Source organism: Hemitrygon akajei, chromosome 6 (assembly GCF_048418815.1).
Source record: "Hemitrygon akajei chromosome 6, sHemAka1.3, whole genome shotgun sequence".
Lineage (NCBI taxonomy): Eukaryota > Metazoa > Chordata > Chondrichthyes > Myliobatiformes > Dasyatidae > Hemitrygon > Hemitrygon akajei.
In genome coordinates, this window is record NC_133129.1 from 178,339,046 (window position 1) to 178,361,526 (window position 22,481).

A 22,481-nucleotide genomic window follows, 5' to 3' on the forward strand; every position below is an offset into this window, starting at 1 on the left:
TCTGCTTGGTAGCAGTCCAGACATGATTCACACACAGTGTAGATTTTATAGAAACTTGGTTAGTGGTAGATTTTGATAAAGTTCAAAGTAAATTTACTTCCCAAGTACATATATGTCATCATATGCTACCATGCAATTCATTTTCTTGCGGGCATTCACAGCAGATACAGTAGAATCAATGAAAATGACACACAAAGACTGAAAAGCAACCGATTCACAAAAGAAAATAAACTGTGCAAATACAAAAAAGTAAATGAATGAATAACTAACTAAATAATACCGAGAACATAAGTTGTGGAATCACTGAAAGTGAATCCATAGTGAATCTGTTCAGTGTTGAAGTGAGTGAAGTTATCCACGCTGGTTCAGGAGCCTAATAAAGAATAGTAATAATAATAAATACTTTATTGATCACAAGTGGGAAATTCTTTTGTTACAGCAGCAACATTTAAAGACACTCTTAGCAGCGTGCAGACTTAACTAATAAAAAGTACAGAATAATAATATAAACAGAATTTACCAATGTGCCATAATATGTAGGAAATATTAAAACAGACTATTTTACCTTGATGTGTGTTCTGCTGTCACAGAGATGAACTGTTGTATATGCTTATTGCATTTGATAGGAAAGATTTTCTGTAATGATCCTTGTGATAGCGGAGCTGAATGAGTCTGTTTGAAAGGGTGCTCCGCTACTTATTCAGTCGGTCGTGGACAGGATGTGCCTGATTGTCCATAATGGATGGCAGTTTGTTTAGTGACCTCCTCTCAACCACTAACTCAAAAGAGTCCAGGGTGTAACCAACGACGGGTCCGATTGAGTTTATTCAGTCTTTTTGCATCACCAGCACCGATGCTGCTCCCCCAACATAAAGTTGCAAAGAAGACTACACTCGCTACAACAGACTGGTAGAAGATCTCCAACATTCTGCTGCACACATTGAAGGATCTCACCTTCCTTATAAAATAGTCAAGTCTGTTAGTGAGGTGAGCTCCCAAGTATTTGTACTCCTCCACCACAACTCCCAGAATGTAGAGGGGTAAAAGGGTAAGAAGTGTGCCTGAACCTGCTGGTGTGGGACCTAAGGCTCCTGTACTTTAGTGGTGTATACTACCAGTCATACCTTGCTTGCCATTAATCGGACTGAATTTAGTAACTTTGGCAATTTGTGTATGTCCTTTTTCATGGACTCAGCTGGTTTACAAATGCAGCCTGTGGCCACAAGTGACCAGTCCAGCTCCACTGTTGATTGTTAATGCCCTCAGAACTACTTCATTCATTCATTCAGGTGCCTTGCCGTTCAGCATGGGTGATCATGTTTCTCCATCCATCACGATCCCTGACCCTCTGAATTGTAGTTGTTTCCTCCACTGTTTCTAACCATGATGTTATTTCATCGACGAGGAAATCTGCAGGTGCTGGAAATTCAAGCAACACACACAAAATGCTGGTGGAATTTTGTGTGTGTTGCATGTTATTCCATCTATTATTCTCATTCTCTGTCAGCCTCTGCTTCTTTTTCCTTCCAGCTTTCCAGTTGTAACTAAATGTTCTAATGTGTCTCTCTTCGCATGATGTGCCCAAAGAATTTTGATTGCTGTTTTCTGATTTTTTTTAAAGTAATGAATGTTTTGTTTTCGTTCTCTGTAGAACTTCTTCGCTGGTTAACCTGTCCCTATATGATATGCATAGCATTCTTCTGAGGAACCACATCTCTGCTGCATAGTTAATAAGTGGTGCTGCACATACACTGTAATAGATAACTATAACAAGCGAATCTATTTTATTCAGTGATATGGAGGATCAGTTGTTACCTTAGGCGTATACTAATGGGAGGGTACTTACCTTAGTGAAAGTTAAAAGAAGTCCCAGAGATAACTACGGCTTCTTAAAATGACATGGTCTGAAACAGCTCATTTATGAAATTAAGTTTTTATAGTTCTGTCTTCTTCTTAATAAAATTGGAAGATAATGGGATAACAAAAGAGAGCAAGTAGCCACCAATTTAGATAAGTTGCCAACAATATTAACTACCCTTGGTGTCTGTTTAGCTGAAATGGTCTCATCCAGTCATTGCAGTTGTCCCCCACTGTGGATCACCTGGCCTAATCTACTTTTATTTATTGTTCTTTTTACAGTGTGGTTACAGACTCTCCCTACAGATTCTTTACACTCCCTTGAAGTCTTTCTTTCTAATTTCCCCTTCAATTATATGTGAATTGTCAATATATTTCTCTCTTCTTTCCACTGTTATACCTAGCCATAGCAAATAATTAATCCACAATAGTAGCCATTGAAATCGTGCTCTTGAATTACACAATACAAAAATGTTGCCTTTTATTTCTGTAGTTCATCATGTTGTCTGCATCCTTTGAATAAATTACTACCTTGCATTTCACTCCCATCTATCCAGTATCTCCTATGTAACTTTGAAGGCATAAGCTAACTCACGGAACACGTATGTCTCCTCTCCTGGCTTACTCCCAAAGTCTGAAATGTATTGGTCATACGGGGCTTTCCATCATCAAACTAATCAAAGGTGATTTACTGTCTCACATGATCAACTTACCAGACCCTGTGTGACTAAGTCCAGACACAGACGTGAACTCTACAAAGTGTATTTCTCTTTATCCTGACAGGAAACCAAATCATCAGAAGAAATAACAGAATATGCACATCTGAGGCTTAATAAGGTGGAATTTTTGTAAATTAATACTTGTCATTTCTAGAAATTAACCACTAGTTAAGCATTTATCAAGGAAAGATGCATTTTGAACAAATACTGTAAATGAGTTTTGAGTGATCTGACAGTATAAGATCAAAGCCTGAATTTGAATAGGAAATTGTATTGTGAATGGATGAACAGTGAAGTGTCTCTGATTAAAGTGGAATAGCCATAATTCTCAAGGTCAGATAGAAACTAGCAGTTCAGTGACTTCAAAATTAGCATCTGGGGAATTTCAAAGTTTAGAGCATTGAGTGTAGTGTAACCATTTCCTTTCTGTCACTCAGATTCTCCCAGTACTAAAAGGGTGAATGACACTTTTAATACCTTCAGTGTTCCTCTTTACCCCAAGAGAAATTCCAAAGAAGATTGGAATGCAATAGTGCAGACGTTTTGTGATTTTTCACAACCTCCAGAGCAGGTACGTACATTTTAACACATAATTCTCAATGTTAGATTAGCTAATTTGAGAGGAATGCGGAGTTTTTATAGGCAAGCAGATAATTTATTACACAGATGGGTTTCAAAAATACTGACGGGCATGGCATCAGATTTTTATGCAATTAAAGCTGATAAATAGGCAGACTGCATACATCAACAAGGCCAGATCTGATTCCTTTACAAGGCTGGTTTCACAGAGAGAAATGTGGTACAGGCTATTATGAACAAAGCTTTAATTGTCAAGACAAGAATGAAGGAAGTTCAATACTTACTGTATATCTAAACTTTTGCCCATCAGAGGAACAGTTTGGGGCATGATGGACAGAAAAAACATTTAATCCCTAAGCCATCAGGAGTTACAGAGTTATGTAAGAAATGGCTCTAAGGTAACAAAACAAATGGTTTGCACCTGAATCTATTTCTTGAAGTTTTGCATGAACCATTCACTACCACATTTCTGAATCCCAACTGTGTATTATGGAAGTATTTACCAAATTGTTTTGCAAAGCTGGAGCAATTGGGGGTCTGCATTGGAAGAATTAGCTTGAAACTAACCACAGGTCATTCAAATATGCACCATTTAGACCTCTTGGTCTTAGTGGAGTGAACCGCTTTACATTTAACCCCACCTTGGCTGTAGAATAATACATTATGCATTGAATACTCCTGTATAAATTGTCATCAAAAGTACACACACTTTACCTTAGCTGTAACTAACATTGGGGGGAAGTAGGAAGTACTTTAGATTTAAACTATTTGCAAGCATTGCAAGAACATACCAGTCCAGTACACTCTAACAAGTGAATATAGATATTAGCAGCACAGAAAAGGCAAGTTGTAGATGTGTGTTTTGAGCATAAATGACTCTCTAAAGGGTCATTTTCTGTAAAACTGGCAGTTTATCAATGATTAGTCATGAGACAAGAGGTTGTGGCCATGAGTTGGATTCCGATTAAAAACTCAGTCTATTATGTGCCAGTATAAGCAATATTCAGGCTTGCGATTTTGACTTTAATGAGTAGAATTTTTTACTTTGGAAAAACTATGATTTGAGTGGAGTTGAGAGATACAAACTTGTTTGCTTTGAGGATGTTGTCAGCAGTGCATTAATTAGAGATTACCTTGGGTTGCACTCGTAATTAAAGTAGGTAATCAGTAGGATTGTGTTTCAGGTATAATTGAGCATATCAAAACAAATGGGAAATTTGATGTCAGCTGAGTGAAGGGTCCTGGGAGAAGAGAGAAAACCTTGTCGCTAAGATTGTTGGGATAACTGATTAGTGAGAAAACTGCAAAATGAATTGTTCTCTTACATGTCAAGTACACTTAGAGATATTGAAGTAAGACTGTTTGTAAATTCTTCACATTGCAATATTTTCTCTTGTGCCTACATTAACTTCATGGGCAATGGCTTCCAATGACAATGGTATAACTCAACAGCAGATTATTTTACTTGCTTTTTAAGGAGTAATGTGCGTTTTGAATGACAAAGGTGTGAAGTCTGAAGGACTCTTGTTTTCAGTTGCATGGATGTGTTCTCATTGAATTATACCCACATCCATGTATTTGTATTTGTAGTTGTATTTTTAAATACTTGGTTGATATTTTCTCTGCACTTGCTTCATTACATTGCAATCTTTATATACATACATACTTCTAGACCAAATACTGCAGCTGCTAGAAAATTGAAATACAAATAGAATGGTGCCATGTAAGTGTAGCACTAGTATATTGCCAGCAGCCTGGTTTCGTTTCTGCTACTGTCTAAGGATTTTGTATGTTCTCCCCAGACCATATAGGTTTGTTTCCTACAGGTGTTTTGGTTTCCTCCCACAATACTGGTTAGTAGGTTCATTGGTCACATGGGTGTAATTGAGTAGTGTGGGCTTGTTGGGCAGGAAGGGCCTATTACTGCACCGTGTCTCTAAATAAAAATATAAACTGATGTTTCATTATCAGTGACCTTTCATCAGAACCGAGAAAAGCTAGAAAAGGAATAAGTATTAATTTTAGTTTCCAAATGCTGCTGGCCTGAATATGTCAGAATTTTCTGTTTCTTACATACAAGATCAGGTTTCCAGTTAGTACTAGTACCATTTTGAGAGCTGGTTTATTAGTGATTAGTCTGCCATTTTACATGTGATACTGTAGTATTATCATGAGCTTGTATATGGAGACTATTTCAATAGGGCACAACCACACTAAATGACATTGGAGGAAGCTTTTATCCTGGTTTATTGAACAAAGTTATTATACAGAACATAACCCAAACTACTGCAAATCATCATTCCTTTTTAGATGTTTAAAAATGCTACTATGTTGATTCTTTTGATAAAGATCTTCTATTCTAGCAGCATTACAAAATTTATTTTTAACTTACTTTCCTTCAAACCCTCTCCTTTTAAGACACTAACTCATTCTGTCATATTGGCTGCCGAACTCAAAATGTCTAACTTCAGCCTCAATTCCCGACCATCCTTCCCTTTTTTCCCTTGTATATAATGAGATTTAAATCCAGTCATAGGTAATGCTTTACTGTCAGTCTATGGTATTGCATTTCTCTGAGATGTCTGCTCAGAGTTTTTCTGTTCAATGTTTATTTATTATTCTCCATTATCATCAGTGAGTTCTTATTATTTCCTTTTAAATCAGTATTGGCCACTTTGTCTCTCTATGGAAGTGCCTCCTACACTTTCATAAAAATTCTGAATGTTTTACTGTCTGTTTATAACTTGGACCTTAAGAGACTGCATGCTTTATTAATTCACTTCCGCGGTAATTCAATATAGGTCTCACCTAGGTTAAAATAATAAAATCAGATCGTCCTACAAAACCTGTTGTGGGAAAGTGGCTTTAATCTTGACTTGATAGTTAACATCCTCAGAGGCAGATTCTTACAGCACATTTAGCTATTCAGCCTATTGTTTCTGTGCCAATTGTCTTTAAAAGCCATATAATTATTCACACTTATTGCACAATTTCTTATCTTCCAGTTTACTATTTTCCAGCTAACCTGGCTTTAGTTTACACTGTACAAATAAAAAGTGTCTCCCTCAAATCTATTTTCTATATGGGTCTTCTATTGCTAATCTATTGCTTTTCCACTAAATCTGTAACAGAACAATATTTGCTGTTCTTTGCACTGGGTTTAATTTACCCACACCACACAGCTGTTCCCTTCAGACGCTGGTGCTGGGATATCTCATTTTGCTTATACTGGCATCAGAACTTTCACAAGGTGGGATCTAGCAGTGGAAAATTATCATCACATTTTGAAAAGAATCCTTAAATTTGTTCCCAAGTTAGTTGTCAGTTGACTTCCTCCTTCCATCTCTTCCTCTCCTTTCTCGTCTGTTTCTTCAGTAACAGGCCCTTTCAGCCAAATGATCCTGTGTTACCCAATTACACCCATGTGATTAATTGACCCAGTAACCTGTACATCTTTGGGATGTAGGAGGAAATCCACTCGGTTATGGGGAGAACATACAAATTCCTTACGTGGTGCACAAAATTCTGTATGTTTTGGCATACTGTGCATCATCTGTCCTTATGACCTAGAACTACAGGTAACTCTTTAAATAACAAAGACTGTCCACTTAAGATTGAGGGCCAGTATTTTTCTGACACTCAAATCTTCGGAACTGTTTCACAGGGTAGTAGAAGCATTCTTCAAATTTTTTAAGGCAGAAGTAGATGCAAGATGGGGAAGTGGGGTTGAGGTTTACGATCAACTAAGCTGTAATCTTACCAAAGTGACAGAGGCCAGGTGATCTACGGCAAATTCATCTTTGTTCTTCATATGATGGAAGCTATTAGTTTTGCTTTTTCTGTAATGTGTTTACAGGTGTTGATGTCAAAGTCCGACCTATTTTGACAATTGGCTTATTTACCTGTTCTGAGTGAGATATAGTGTGATGAACGTCCTGCATATGGCAGTGTTTCCATCCACAAAACATTTCAGCTACATTCTTTAAATTGTTATTGGGTTCTACTACAAACCATTGAAACATTAGTTTGTTTCTTAATTTTCAGACACTTTTTAAGTTTACCTCTTGTCCTGTTTAATGGCTATTTGCTACCTTAAGCTATGTTTTCTTCTCTTGGCCCTTGGCTTAGTCTTCCTGTAGTATAACGTTCACCTCAGGCTGGACAAAGGAGTTTCCTGTATACAACTACTGTTTCTTTAAGCTATTCAAAAAGTTTCACAACATGTGTTAGATAATAAACCTGATTCTGAAGTATAGTGCTTTTACCAGTATATTACTTTATTAGCAGGAGGATGCATGTTATCCAGGTTTTATTCATTATTCTTTAAAGTTAACTTTTGCATGTGTATGATCTTTAAAAAAGAGGTACTGAGGAAATTTAGGTCTTTGTATTCTAAGAAATTGCATAAGTATGAAGTGTATCTCAGCACCTGTTTAAAATTCATTCACTTTGTCTCTTTTGGTTTTATTACCTAAAGGGTTGTGATGTACAACCATTTTATGCACTGCACCATGCCTGCCATCCAATGAAGAGCAGGTTAAGTTTTGAATGCTTAAATTAAGAAATCTACAGCAGTTTATGGAATTATAATCCCACAACTGGCTTTTAATTATTTCTTCTGCAAAACTTGTTCCATTTAGGAGCAACACTGTTCAGCATCCAGTGAAAGTTGCAAGATTCCTTCCTTGCCGACTTCCATCAGTCATTATAAATTTACAGAATCTTCCCCTACTTGCTTCCAAGTGCCAGAGGTGGTCACATCCACTACCCAAAATCTACTGTTTGAGGATGAATGTGATACTCAGTATCCTACGATTAAAGGACAAATCGATAAAATTGAGAGGTTTCTCTGCACGGACCGGCTCAAGCACACACGGAAAAGGAAAGCCGTTGACGACACTGATGGACGTGTAAGCAAAATTACACCAACTTAACCTTAATTCTGTTTGTTTATAATTTCATTGTTCTTCTAATGAAGTTCAAGTGATTCTGGGAGCAATTACTCCCTCATTAGCAAAGTGATTTGTCTTGGTTAATAATTCCAGCTGTAAATTGTATTTCACTTTTACACAATACAATGACAAAGAGCAAAGTACACTGTTTTTATTAGGTGCTGGAAAAGTTACAAATTACTTCCATAATACCAGGAATATTTACTGAAAAATAAAAGCCATTTGCGGCCACAATTAAATGTTTTAAAGTTTTCAGACTTCATGCAGTGGAAATGCTGAGCAGGCTGTTCCGCACCTGGTTCAAGTTCTGTTTCCAGGAGTTAAGACTATCGTACAACTGTTGCCACTGCTGTTTGCCAAAGGTTCTGTGTGTGGTATGACTAAAATGAGAAAAAGAACAATTGATGACTTTTGTGATCAACTTGACAACACATTCCCAAGAATGAGTTTGTTTATATTGATGCACACCCACATTCAGTAAACTGCTACAATTTAGCTTGCCTAACAGTCTAGTGGTAGCAAGAGGACAGCATATTGTTCTAAAGGCAATATCTGCAGGTTCTAGTAGACAAGGATGACAGAAGGGAACATTTTCTTCACATAGGTCAGGAAGAGCAGATAATATTCTCTTCAATTAGTACTTCAAATGAACACCATTATTCATCTTTGCTGTGAATGTAAAGGCTGTTTTACAGCTCTTACATAAATATTAACTTGTTTTATTTAAGCATGCTTCAGATTGTAGTTGGTGTAAATTGGATGAAAACAATTAGTACCATCCTAATTTTAAGAACTCAAGTGTTCATGATCCCATATTCGTTCTCCAAAGAGTTATCTTAAAGTGTTCAATGTGGCTATGATTTCAAAGATAATGTTACAAGTTATTGTATTGAAAAAGTGATATGACATTAAGTAACCAAGTGCTAGGATTTTCAATATGTAACTTCAGCAAAGCACCTCCATTTATATAGCTGTGATTACATTCGAAGTACATTTATTATTGATGTACACTGCATACAACCTTGCGATTTTGTTTCTTGCAGGCAACTAAAAAATAAAGAAACACAATAGAACCCATTTAAAAAAAAAACCACAAGACAAAGACTGTCAGACACCCAATGTGTAAAAAAGATATTGTGCTGCAAACAATAAAAAAGGTAAACCAATAATACACACAATATTAACCACAGAGTTAAGGAACCAATTCAGCATTGAGGTGAGTGCTGTTAGCTGCAGAGTCAGTTATGTAACTATTGAAGACATCCATCCAGACTGACAAGATAAATAAAGTGAACTTACCTTACAATGACTTTGCGTTGAGTTTGGTCTATCTTGCAGTACACCATCTTTGTTCGAACAGCTGTAAAAGACCAATTTTTTCTAAATATTGAACTCAAATCAATTTTGGTTAACTTGTGAAAATAAAGCTCATTTGCATAACATGGCTGTGATTTAAGTATCAATAAGGAAAGACTAGATCTAACTAAACATGTTTTAATAACTAGTATCCAAATGCCACAAGAATAACTGAATGAGGGCTACTGGCTGGTTTTAAAATAAAAAGGGCATTTCAATCCATATAAACAATTCAGTTAACTAATAACAAGATATTTGACATCACTGGCACCTGCAGATTTTAGACCAAAACTGGAGTATAATTATTGCTACTATCACTTTTGTTTGAAAATAATAATAATAATAATATAATAATAATAGTGCAGAATAACGTACTTTTTTCCCTGCTTCCTCTGTAATCATATGCAATAATCAAATTCAAGAGCTGTTCTAGCTTACACCCCAAATGTTACCAGATGTCTTTAAAAAGACAGTGGGCAAACAGGTCAGCATAGATATAACGGGCTGAAAGGCAGGTTTCTGTGCTTAAAAAAAAAAACAGGGATCCATCCCAGAAACATTGATAACCATCAATGCTGATTTGCCCAAAAATGATTCACTCCTTAATTTATCCCCACTCCCAAATAGATCATGTGTGATAGGAAAACAGATTAGGAAGAGAAATAGTTTTGAGGAAGTCACCAAAAATCACCAAAAATTTCCCTATTTTCATCAAGTGACAGCTCACAATTGTGAAGATGTCAGAAAAAGAGAAACAAAGACATCAGCACACTGCATGTAAAATCCAGGATTGGATTAATACACGCTCTCATTACTTGTGTATTTTGTTGGGTTTGCTCACCATCAATAACAAATGCTTCCACATCTTCCTCAGCAATCTGTAGTTCTTGTTGTAATGTATCAAAAGAAATCTCTTTATTTTCTACTGCCATTCCCATCAAGGTGAGGAGCCTCATCTTGGCAGTGTTCTGTTCATGAGAGAGTCCTGTAGACAACAAACATCAGTTCAGCCTTTTGTTTACTTCCAGTACATTTTTTGATGTACACGAAATTGGTGACTGAACAATTTCTGATCATATATCACCACAAAGCTCTACATACTACAAACTCCTGTTAATTACTTTGTCTTTTTAAAGACAAAAAGTTATTAAACATGTTTATATTAGTACAACATGAATTAAAATTAGGAATAGTTTGGACTTAGTCCATAAAATGGAATGATTGTAGGGCAACATAACTTTCTTCACAGAACAGAAAGCAAACCTTACAAGCCCCAAGTAGTGTTACAACCAGTCTTCAGATTGTAATTAACACTGTCTCATCAAATGAGGCATTAATGGCACAGAACAGTGGAAAAACATAACTCACTTGAATGAGGTACACTAGGGCAAAACTAGAGCTACTGCAACTTAATAGAAATCACACAGGGAAAAAAAATCAATTAGCACACACTATCCCTAATTAACAAATGCAAATAGGATCCTGATGAACTTTAAGTAGCATGCTGGTGATGAGACTAGGTTTATTGAAAGGCTACACATGTTAGGGCAAAGTAGTTGACAAAAGATTGTTGCTTCTGGCCTATCTTGTCAACATTTAATAAAGGCAAATTATTACTTCAGGAATCATGCCATCTATTGGAGATAGTTTGCAAAAACTCAACCATTACTTTAATACTCCAGTGTTCTAAACATATCAAGCAACCTCTTTCATGGTCAGTAGTAAACAATGGAAAATGCTAAATAATTCAGAGCTATAAATCTTCATTTATAACTTCTGGTTTTGCATGTTAACAGTATCAACTGCTACGCAGAATGCTCAATTCTCTCAGTCTTGCATCAGCAGATTAATGAATAAAATGGTCCCATTCCTGACAAATGCCTGATCATCAACTGTGATGCCCAAGGAACCTCTGGAACACCCTATAAACACTTAAAATATTAATGCACACTGTCTCATGTCAGCTTTAATTGCTAGAATTTCTCAAGATTGAATTGTATATTTCTTTATTCAAAATTGCTCCAAAATTAGAACTTAAAAGGAACAAGAACTGTAAAATTTACCTAAAGCAGATATAAGGGTTGAGATGATAGTAAAACTTGTACTACCTCTTGTTTGTACACATTCTAGAGGAACCAATTTCTGCTGACAAATGTTTGCAAGAAATGAGAGATGGATATTCCTGTTCCATCCTGTGATTAGTTCCTTGGCCAGTTACATTTCTGTTGCACCATGTGACAAGATCTGCCTTTATTCTTCTTGTCATTGAACAACTTTCATTAATTGATATTAAACTATAATACAAGTAATAAAGCAACTTTTATTCTGCTATTTGACAGTAGCCACTGACAAAAATACTTCTTAGTAGAAAATCCCAATGTTGACCTAATAGTTCTCATCCTGCCCTGTATTAACTCTGTTTCCATTACGGTAGTTAAATTATTGGCATTAAATTGTTTAATATTCCTTACACAGAGATTCGAACCTTTTGGAAGAGCGAATTAGACAAAACAGAGAGGACATTAGAGTGTGCTGGTAAACTGTGGCATAGTTGGTTAAGCCAGCATCAGAGACAGTCCTTACTTCAGGCATGTTCTCCCTGTGACTGCACAGGTTTCTCCCAGGTGTTCTGGTTTCCTCCCACATCCCAAAGACATGGGTATTAACATTGCAAACTGTCCCCTTGAGTATTAGTGGTAGAATCTCAGGGTGTTGATGACAAGGTGGGAAGAATAAATAAAGTGAGATTAAAGTAGGTTGAATGTAGATAATAGATATTTGACAGTCCCGTGTGGATTCTATGGACCCATTTCTATTTCATACCTCTGACTGTTTGATTCACACCATCTCCATCAGGCTCTATTTATACAACATTAAAAAGGCAATTGCCTGACAGGTTCAAACATGCGTGGCTAGGCATAGCTCAAATGCCATCTATAAATTAGCTGATGATACAACCATTGTTGGGAGTATTTCAAATGGTGACGAAAGGGTATACAGGAGTGAGATATGCCAACTGGTGGAGTGGTGTGGAGAGAGTGAGCAGTTTTAAGTTCCTGGGTGTCAACAAAGTCAATCAAAAACTTCTATAAATGTACTGTGGACAGCATTCTGACAGGCTGCATCACTGTCTGGTATGGGGGTGGGGGCAACTGCACAAGACTGAAAGAAGCTGCAGAGGGTTGTAAGTTTAGTCAGCTCCATCTTGGGTACTAGCCTACAAAATACCCAGGACATCTTCAAGGAGCAGTTTCTCAGAAAGGCAGTGTGTATTATTAAGAACTCCCAGCACACAGGGCATGCCCTTTTCTCACTGTTACTATCAGGTAGGAGGTACAGAAGCCTGAAGGCACACACTCAGTGATTCAGGAACAGCTTCTTCTCTGCCCTCTGATTCCTAAACGGATATTGAACCCATGAACTTTACCTCATTTTAAAAAAATATATATTCTTTTTGTATGATTTTTAATCTATTCAATATACATATACTGTAACTTATTTTTTTTGTATATTATGTATTACATTGAACTGCTGCTCCTAAGTTAACAAATTTCATGACACACACTGGTGATAATAAACCTGATTCTGATTTGCTTACAACGATAAGTCAATTAAAGGGTTGACAGCATTATCCAGATCAAAACTAAAACCAAAAAGAATGACTGCCTGATAACTGGTGTCTGGATCGCCAATGCTCAGTCTAACACCTGCTGATTCCATAATCTCCTTCCCACTAAACATCTCAATGCTTAGATTCTCTCCCTCCTGCGCCATTGAAAATTTATTTCTCAACTGTGTGCAAATCAAAATAAAACAAAATATTCCTACACATATCACATGGATAAAGGTGCTCTGGAAGAGGAGAAATGAAGATAACAGGGTTTATTTACTAAGATCCCCCACCCTTACCAAAGCCCTTAACCAGCCAATTCGATTCTCTCCCACAGCCAAGTTCAGTGCACTCAGCCAAGAACAGAGGACCAGCCAACATACAGTGACAACACTGGCACAACCAAACAATCAAGCAATTCCCCCAAGTATGCCCTGCCCACTTGAAGCTGGACAAATACAATCTAGTAGATTAATAGTTTATTCTCATTCAGAACAAAGCAATGGAAGGCATTGCTAAAATTCTATTCATCACACTTTCTCACATTTGATTGATTTCAGTTTCACAGCGTGGGCAGGAGGTTACCCCCTAGGGTCATATGAATCGGTGAGACCAGATTACGAGGCCTGGTCTTTGGGGTCCCAGAAATCAAGGGTCTATAGTTCAAGGCCTGGAGTTTGGGGTCCTCATCTGTTGTCATTGGAGAGTATAATAAAGATCAAAGCTGGATAGTTGTTTGCCTGCACACAGAAGACCTATGTCTTCAGCCTCCAACTGTTTCGGACTTACTGACATTGGGCCTTCACCTCTCCCAGTGGGCTGTCAGATGCAGGATTCTGGCCATTGAGCCTTCACTGCCATAGTGGCAGGAAGGCTTGTTTTGCTGTTGTTTGTATTGTTCTATGAACATGTAAATAACACATTTCACTCTGTTTTGATGTATATGTCCTAAACAAATGAACCTGAATTTGAAGTAACAGCCAACTCTTGGCATTTGGTGGATAATATTAAACCCAATTCTCTACTCTAACCTCTTTTAATCCTTATATATCTGGAAAAAAAAGTCAGGATCAGGTTTATCGCTGGCATGTGACATGAAATTTGTTAACTGAACAGCAGCCGTTTAATGAATACATAATCTAGTAGAGAGAAAAAATAATAAACAAGTAAATCAATTGAATAGATTTTAAAAAAAACATGCAAAAACAGAAATACTGTATACTAAAAAAAAGTGAGGTAGTGTCTAAAGCTTCAATATCCATTTAGGAATCGGATGGCAGAGGGGAAGAAGTTGTTCCTGAATCGCTGGTTGTGTGCCTTCAGGCTTCTGTATCTCCTACCTGATGGTAACAGTGAGAAAAGGGTATGCTCTGGGTGCTGGACGCTGCTGTTCTGAGACACCACTCCCTAAAGATGTCCCGGGCACTCTGCAGGCCAGTACCTAAGATGGAGCTGACCAGATTTCCAGCCTTCTGCAGCTTCTTTTGGTCCTGTGTAGTAGCCCCTCCCTACCAGACAGTGATGCAGCCTGTCAGAATGCTCTCCACGGTACAACCATAGAAGTTTGACATCCTCTTTTGATATTGTTGATATTTTTGTGGTATTGTATACCCTCTCGTTTTTACATTGGCTTTGACTTCCCTTGTCAGCCAAGGTGTGTGTCATACTGCCTATAGAATACTCCTTTTTCTTTGGGATATATGAAGCTGCATCTTAAGAATTGCTCCCAGAAACCCTGCTAGTGTCTCCTTCCAAACAATTTTGGTCAGCACCTCTTTCATGCCTCTGTAATTCCCATTACTCTACTGTAATAGTGATACATCTGACTTTAGCTTACCCCTCTCAAACTGCAGGGTGAATTCTATCATATTATGATCACTTTCTCCTTTCAGGGTTCCTTTACCTTAAGCTCCCTAATCAAATCTGGCTTATGACACAACACCCACTCCAAAATAGCTGATCCTCTAGTGGGCTCTACCATGAGCTGCTTTAAAAAAACATCTTGTAGGGATTCTACAAATTCTGTCTTGGGATTCAGCACCAACCTGATTTTCCCAATCTACCTGAAATTGAAATTCCCCATAACTATTGTAACATTACCCTTTTAACAAGCCTTCTCTATCTGCCATTGTAATTGGTAGCCTACATCCTGGCTACTGTTTGGAGGCCTGTATATGACTCCCATCAGGGTATTTTTACCCTTGCAGTTTCTTATGTCTTCCAATCTATGTCACCTCTTTCTAAGGATTTGATTTCATTTTATACCAACAGAGCCCCCCCCCCTCCACCATCCTCTCTGCCAACCTGCCTGTCCTTTCAATACAATGTGCATTATTGAATGTTAAGTTCCCAACAATGACCTTCTTACTGCCATGACTCAATGATGCTCACATCATACCCATTTCTAACTACGCTACAAAATTGACCTCATTCCATATATTGCATGCATTCAAATATAGCATCTTCCATCCTGTATCCATCACCCTTTTCGATTTGTCCCCCTTTTACACTGCAACCTATCCCACTGGCTGCAATTTTGCCCTAGCATCTGCTATCCTTCCTGACAATCTCACTACACAGTGTCTCTGCTTGTAAACCAACAGCCTTATCTTCAGCCCTATTTCTCTGGCTTCCACCCCACTGCCAAATTAGTTTAAACCCTCTCCAACAGCTTTAGCAAACCTGCCAGCAAAGATATTGGTCTCCTTCGGGTTCAGGTACAACCTGTCCCTTTTGTACAAGTCATACCTTCCAAAGAAGAGATCCCAATAATTCAGAAATTTGAAACTCTGCCAAATCATCCTATCTGTTCACATGAACTTCTTAAAAAGTCAATTATTCAACTATTGTGGTGTACTCCTTATAATTTGATTACTTTTGTATTAAAAATTTATATTTAATTTCAACCATGGAAAAAACTTGAGATGACTTGAGTGGATTGAGTACCGTAAATTCCGGTGTATAAGCTAAGAATTTGGCCCTAAAATTAGGGGGTCGGCTTATACACAGGGTGCCAACTTTGGAAAAATTAATACACGGAAGACAGGTCATATTTACTGGCTGTTTTTCAGTCAAATTTGTTCCACTGTCGTTGCATGAATGCTTTGAATGATTTGTTTAAACTCACATCTAGTGGCTGGAGCACAGAGATCAAACCACCGGGGATGACTGCAATGTCCGTATTTTCAGCTTTCAGTGCTGCTTTTGTCTCACCTGACAAGTGTGCTTTGAAGACGTCCCAGACAAGCAGCGACTTTTCTTTCCCGAAACCTTCGGGATGTTGACGCCACACCTCTTTAACCCACTTCATCCATCCAGCAGCATTCTTGAACATAAACAACACCCCGCGGGAATTTTCTGAGCAATCTTTGTTTTTTGCCTCAACACAAGATCACATCTATTCATAAATTGGGTGCACCAACTTCGCATAGCTTCGAAATTTTTGCTGACTTCATGGTGTTTTTTGGCCCATTTCAACGGTGAACTCGAATCATTTCTCTGGTAACAATGTATCCAGACGATCGTTGGTGATTCACCCACTCTAAAACATTTTCTTCCAGTTCTGGCCACAGGCATGTTTTCCTGCGGTTTGTACATTTCGTCTTTGGCATTTCCCTCAGAATGTCCTCTGCCTTTCTCCACTCTGTCACTCTCTCTCTTTTACACTAAACTTCTTAGCAGTTGCAGTATTATTCGTTCCTTTAGCAAAATCAACAACCTTTAGCTTGAAGCCAGCATCATATCGCATTTGTTTTAATCTTTTGTACATGGTGGTTGCAAACTCAATACTGAGTACACGTACTGATCCCGCCACCCCATGTTATGTTTTAACGAGATTACGATAGGCGCTAAATGGTTTTGCAGGGATTACAATTCTGAGGGTTCTTTACCATTGGAGACCTAATCCAAAATTTCCCTCCCTGATTTATTTATTAAGAATTCGCTTATAACGCTCTACAATGTGTAGGCCTGTTTTCTTAGCAGGTACTGGTTCACAAAATTTTCCGGTTCTGGATCCCGCAAAGCTGAGTACCGGCATGTGAGATCTTGTGATCTTTTCTGGTTATATCAATAACCTCTACAAAAGGGGTCGGCCTATACTCCGGAATATACAGTACATCACTATAAAATTCTAAAATGCATTAAATGTCACCATCGCAGGAGAAAGACACAAACTCCACTGCTCTGATCTCCTTGAAAGTTGGTTTGTTTCAGACAACTCACTTGGAACAAGATTGAAAACATACCTAATATTGTCCAAATGTTTTCTTACAAAACAGAGCTCATTTGCTGCTGGACTGATTTCCAAGTAGAAAAGAGACATCAGCTGCATACAAAATTTTAAAAGCATCTCATTTTCTGCCAAACAGATTTACTTACTACCATTATGTCAAACTCCTAAAGCACTAATAAAGTATTCTGCATCACTAAGCAATTTCTGCATTTGTTAAACCCTGCCAACCAAAAACAAGTGCAATATGAAAATCACATTTTAATACAAATATTACATTAGAAACCACTGCACCTTTTAAACAGTCAATTACACAGCACTGTGGGAGTGCTGAAGTGTTAATTACCACTCCCTCCCGGCATGTGTAAATAAGGAGATTGCTGACATCAACACTCCCTGCCTTAAGCAACGAAGCAGATTATCTATTTTAATAGAGTAGAAGATGGAAGAATCTGAACAGCTTTCTTTATGCAAGCCTTTTCCATACTGTCATTCTACTATAGAGTACACTGCAGTCACGCATGTTTAATCTGATTCCTTTTCATCTCTTACAAATAGTTCTTGGGAGTTTGTGCCATCCACATGGTATGGATAAAGGCAAAGAGATCAACCTTATTAAGATTAACAAAGAATGAAGTGCATTGTTTTGTATCAACAACCAACACAGTCTAAGGATTGTGCTGGGGTTTGCCTGCAAGTATTGCCATGGTTCTGGCACCGACATAGCATGCCCACAACTCACTAACCTTAACCCAAGTGATCCCAACCTTTATTTATGCTATGGATCCTTAACATCAATCCTTAACTGAGGGGTTCATGGATCCCAGGTTGAGAACCCCTGCCTTAACCAATACATCTAGAGGAAACCAGAGCGCCCAGAGGAAACCAATGCAGTCATGGGGAGAATGACTATGCGCAAACACAAAGACAGCCAGCACATTTAATATGGGCGAACAGACCATCAAACGTACATTACATTAATCCCACTGTATTTTCTCCGCCTTCTCATCAACACCTCACCATTCCACCACTCACCTACTTACTTGGAACAACTTACGGTGGCCAATAAAACTACCGATCAGCTCGTCTTAACGACATAGGAGGAAACCCAAGAACCTTGGTCAAAACTACATGATCATATGGAGAACACACAACCTTCACATGGCCAGCACCCGAGCACAGGATCCCCCGTGCCATCCAAATTCCCCAGTGTTCCCCCTCTTTGAAACTGATGCTGTTGGCATGTTAGCAAAGCAGACAGTGCAATGTTTTACATCACTAATGATCAGTGATTGGCATTCAATTATCACTATCGTCTGTAAGGAGTTTGTACGTTCTCCCTGTGACTGGATGGGTTTCCTCTGGGTGCTCCAGTTTCCTATCACATTCGAAAGGACAGGATTAGTGAGTTGTGGGCATGCCACGTTGATAACACATCCGCAGACTGTGTTGGTCACAGAATGACACACTTCACTGTATGTTTCGATGTACATGTAACAAATACAGCTAATCTTAATAAAGCTAATCTCTGCTTTTAATATCAACTCTCTCCCCTTCTAAAAATTAGAGTCTTTATACAGGAAACTGTTAGATTCAGGCCCTGGTATTTATAATGGTAATAAATTAATGAACATTCTGAAAACTCAGAAAAACACACTAAATATCAAGACAACATGGGAACCATGGTAAATTGGTACCAGGACCTCCTACCACAGGATATTTTTGTCAGTATAGCTATTGGCAAATAAGAGAAATTTAGAACACAAGAGATTCTGCAGATGTTGGAAATCCAGAGTAACAAAACACAAAGTGATGGAGGAACTCAGCAGGTCGGGCAGCATCTATGGAGAGGAATAAACAGACTGGAAAGGAAGGGGGAAGAAATTTAGGTCTGACTAATACAGTGAAATACCACTGAATAAAATGGCAAATTCAAAATAATTAAAATTGTTAATTTTTATTCAATAAATTTGAGTGACTGTATCAGGACGTGGTCAGCACTTCAAAAAAAATTGTTAACACATGTGTCCAAAGAACACGTCATTTCAAATCCTTCAGACAAAAGACAGGAGATGGAGCTGTTTGCATGGCCTCTGTCAGTACCGTTTCCCCAACAGCTGTTGGATACAATGAAGCACAATCTCGGAGATTCTCTCACATTTGGAGCATCACCAATTTCTTAGCCAAAACATAAATTTCTGACCTTGGTTAATCTAGACCAAGAACTAGATGGAAACTTAGAATTAAAAGCTAGTATTTGCTTTTATTATTTGGGAACTGGGAAGCTGCACACCAACATCGCCTCGATTTCTGAGATAGTTGGTTATTGTTTGCAACCCTGTGCAGTTTTTGACAGCACCATAGCATTATGGTGTTTAAGTTACTGCCCGAAACCCAACCAATAATCCACAGCCCTACCTAGCAGCCTAAGAACCATCCAAAACTGCCAATGGATTGTTGTATAGACTTAATTCATTTCCTTTAAAACAGTCCCCACTTCTATGATAAATTCACAAATGATGTAAATACCTGAGGGTAAATAGAAATTAAAAGTTGACCACACAGATGTAGATATCTAAAATAAAAATGGTTAGGCAGTGAATAGAGTAACAGGAGTTAGCATTTGAAGTCAAAACCCCTACACCAGAATAACTGCATGTTCCTGGGGTTTTCTGTTTTAATATGTGTAACTACAGTAGGATTGGCATCTGAAGGAGAAACAAAAATTGATACTTTATTGAGCTAAAAAATGCCCCATCTCCCACCTCCCCTCAGGATAAAAGATACAAAATCCTGAAAGCACATCACCAGGCTCAAGGACAGCTTCTAACCTGTTGTTATAAGGCCAATGAACGTAGTGCAAGTCAAGACCATAACAGAGAGAAACAAAATTAGGCCGTTTGGCTATCAAGTCTGCTCCGCCATTCCGTTGGCTGATTTATTATCACACTCAAACCCATTCTCCTTACTTCTCCCCATAACCTTTGACTTAATCTTCCTCATTATGGCCTTGCACCTTTTTGTCTGTTCTCTGTGTAATTGTAATACTTTATTCTGCATTCTCTTATTACTTTCCCCTTGCACTAGCTCAATGTCTTAATGGTATGCAGAATAAAGCCCTTTCACTGTACTTCAGTATGTGTGACAATAATGAACTGATATACCAATATGGATTTTGGGGCTCTCTCCATAGACATTCCCTGGTCTGAACATTTACATTTTCTGATTTACAGCACCTGTACTATTTTGCTTCTATTGTTATAGTTTCTTTCACAAGTTCAAGTTGTCACAAGACAATCACAGTTCTTGAAGCATAGTTTCTGCTCCAATCCCACACCACGCTAGCCAATTTTATAATCCTCTGACTTGGGGAGCCTCTTGGTTGCATCAAGCTACTCAAAGCAATTCCCTTGTTATTTGTGCCATTAAGTGCCAGCCCTGTCAGTGATCCTCACACCCTGAGAACAAATTGTGACAAAGTATTTGGAATTAAAAGTTGATATTGAAATTGATTTTTAAATGCCACAAACTTTTGAACAATGAGTAATTACTTCAGAAAAATAACACTCATCTCTTATACCATGAAGTTGCTGAAAACAGGAATTCAAAGTAAATTTATTATCAAGGTATGTATATGTCATCATAACAGACAGACAAAATGCTGGAGAGACTCAGCAGGTCAGGCAGCATCTATGGAGAGGAATAAACAGTCGACGTTTCATCAGGACTGACGAAGAGTCTCGGCCCAAAACATCTTTATTCCTTTCTATCGATGCTGCCTGGCCTGACCTCTATGTGTTACTTTGGATTTGCAGCATTTGCAGAATCCCTTGTGTATATATTGCCACATACTACTCTAATACACATATTCTTGCAGGGTATTCATAGTAAAACAAATACAAAAGAATACCAAAAAAATACAAAAGAATTTATGAAGAACTACACACAAAGACTGACCAACAACCAAAGTGCAGAAGAAGACAAGTTGGTTGTTGATCATCTTGTCAGGTTGTTGTCAGGCTGACAATCTTTGTAGTACCAAAGAAGCAATGTATTGATAAAAGTGGTATCAGACTTGATGTTAAGCACAAACATCCTCTATTCTCTCTGGTGGATGTAAAAGATACTGTGGCACTACTTTAAAGAGAAAAAGGAAATTGCTCCTGATATACTTTTCATAATTTGTCTCCCAACCATGTGAACAAAATCGTCAGCAAAGTCCAAAGGGCAAAGGCAAAGGTTAAAAGTCCCGAGCTCAGTGAATCTGGAAGTAGAATGCCTGAAATGTTGAAGACTGAAGTTGGTGAGTTCAGGGGTAGAGGATGAGTCTGGGCCAGAGAATGGAGGTTGGAGGGCCCATACCTGTGAGTTTGAGAGCACAGGGCCAAGGACCAGATGCCCAGAGCCAGCCTGACCTGGGGTTGGAGGTCTATGTGTGGGAGGATAGGAAATAAACTTGTTTTGCTGTTGTCATTTTGTTCTGTGTTGTGTTGAACATCGTGGGCATGTTGGCACTAGAATGTGTGGTGACATTTGCAGTCTGCCCCCAGCACATCCTTGGTGTGTAGGTTGTTAACACAAATGGTGCATTTCACTGTATGATTTTATGTACATGTGTTAAGTATGAATGTTTCCTAGATTATAACTGACCATATAGGAAGTACAGTATCTTAATAGTAAACTAGTATAAATGGCTTGGACCACTAATGCAAATTCAAATATCACCAGAGGATTTAAATTCAAGTTTTTTTCTGAAAATTAAAAGCTAGTATCAGTGATCTACAAATCTACTGGGTTATAAGGCCACTGGATTCTTAAGGTTGTCCTAGCAGGGAGTGGTAATGGCGACAAGCTCTGACCACCTACTAAATGCTCCCAATGGCATGTGCTTCAAATAGCCTCTGATAACCAAGTCCAGCTTCTGGCCACGTATGGCTTAGCTACTAAGCCTAAAAGAGTGTTTTTACTGACAGAAGAAGGGTTAAAGGCGGGTTACTGATGCCTTAAAATCAGTCACTTTGGGCAGATGGGGCTCATCAGCTGTGGTTGGCAGCTCATCTAGAAGGAAAACTCTGATCTCAAACCTCCGCTGCCTTGGGATTATACCCATTCACATGGGGAAGGCTTCGGGAGTAAACCCAGAGGGAAAAATCTGGAGCTGGAGTCCCTGTATTGAA

General features: G+C 38.2%; 2 protein-coding genes across 2 annotated transcripts in view; one reads left to right on the forward strand and one right to left on the reverse strand.

The window, feature by feature from the left end:
- Positions 1-22,481, forward strand: part of ccdc73 (coiled-coil domain containing 73) — a 197,208-nt gene that overhangs the window by 131,678 nt on the left and 43,049 nt on the right. Inside the window, exons 17-18 of the mRNA XM_073049832.1 lie at positions 3,014-3,147; positions 7,796-8,065. Of these exons, the coding sequence (XP_072905933.1) occupies positions 3,014-3,147; positions 7,796-8,065 (404 nt within the window). The remainder of the gene's footprint in view (positions 1-3,013; positions 3,148-7,795; positions 8,066-22,481) is intronic.
- eif3m (eukaryotic translation initiation factor 3, subunit M) overlaps positions 8,244-22,481 on the reverse strand; it is a 41,886-nt gene continuing 27,648 nt past the window's right edge. Inside the window, exons 9-11 of the mRNA XM_073049831.1 lie at positions 10,305-10,448; positions 9,407-9,467; positions 8,244-8,487 (exon numbers count right to left, since the gene is read on the reverse strand). Of these exons, the coding sequence (XP_072905932.1) occupies positions 8,367-8,487; positions 9,407-9,467; positions 10,305-10,448 (326 nt within the window). The 3' untranslated portion in view covers positions 8,244-8,366. The remainder of the gene's footprint in view (positions 8,488-9,406; positions 9,468-10,304; positions 10,449-22,481) is intronic.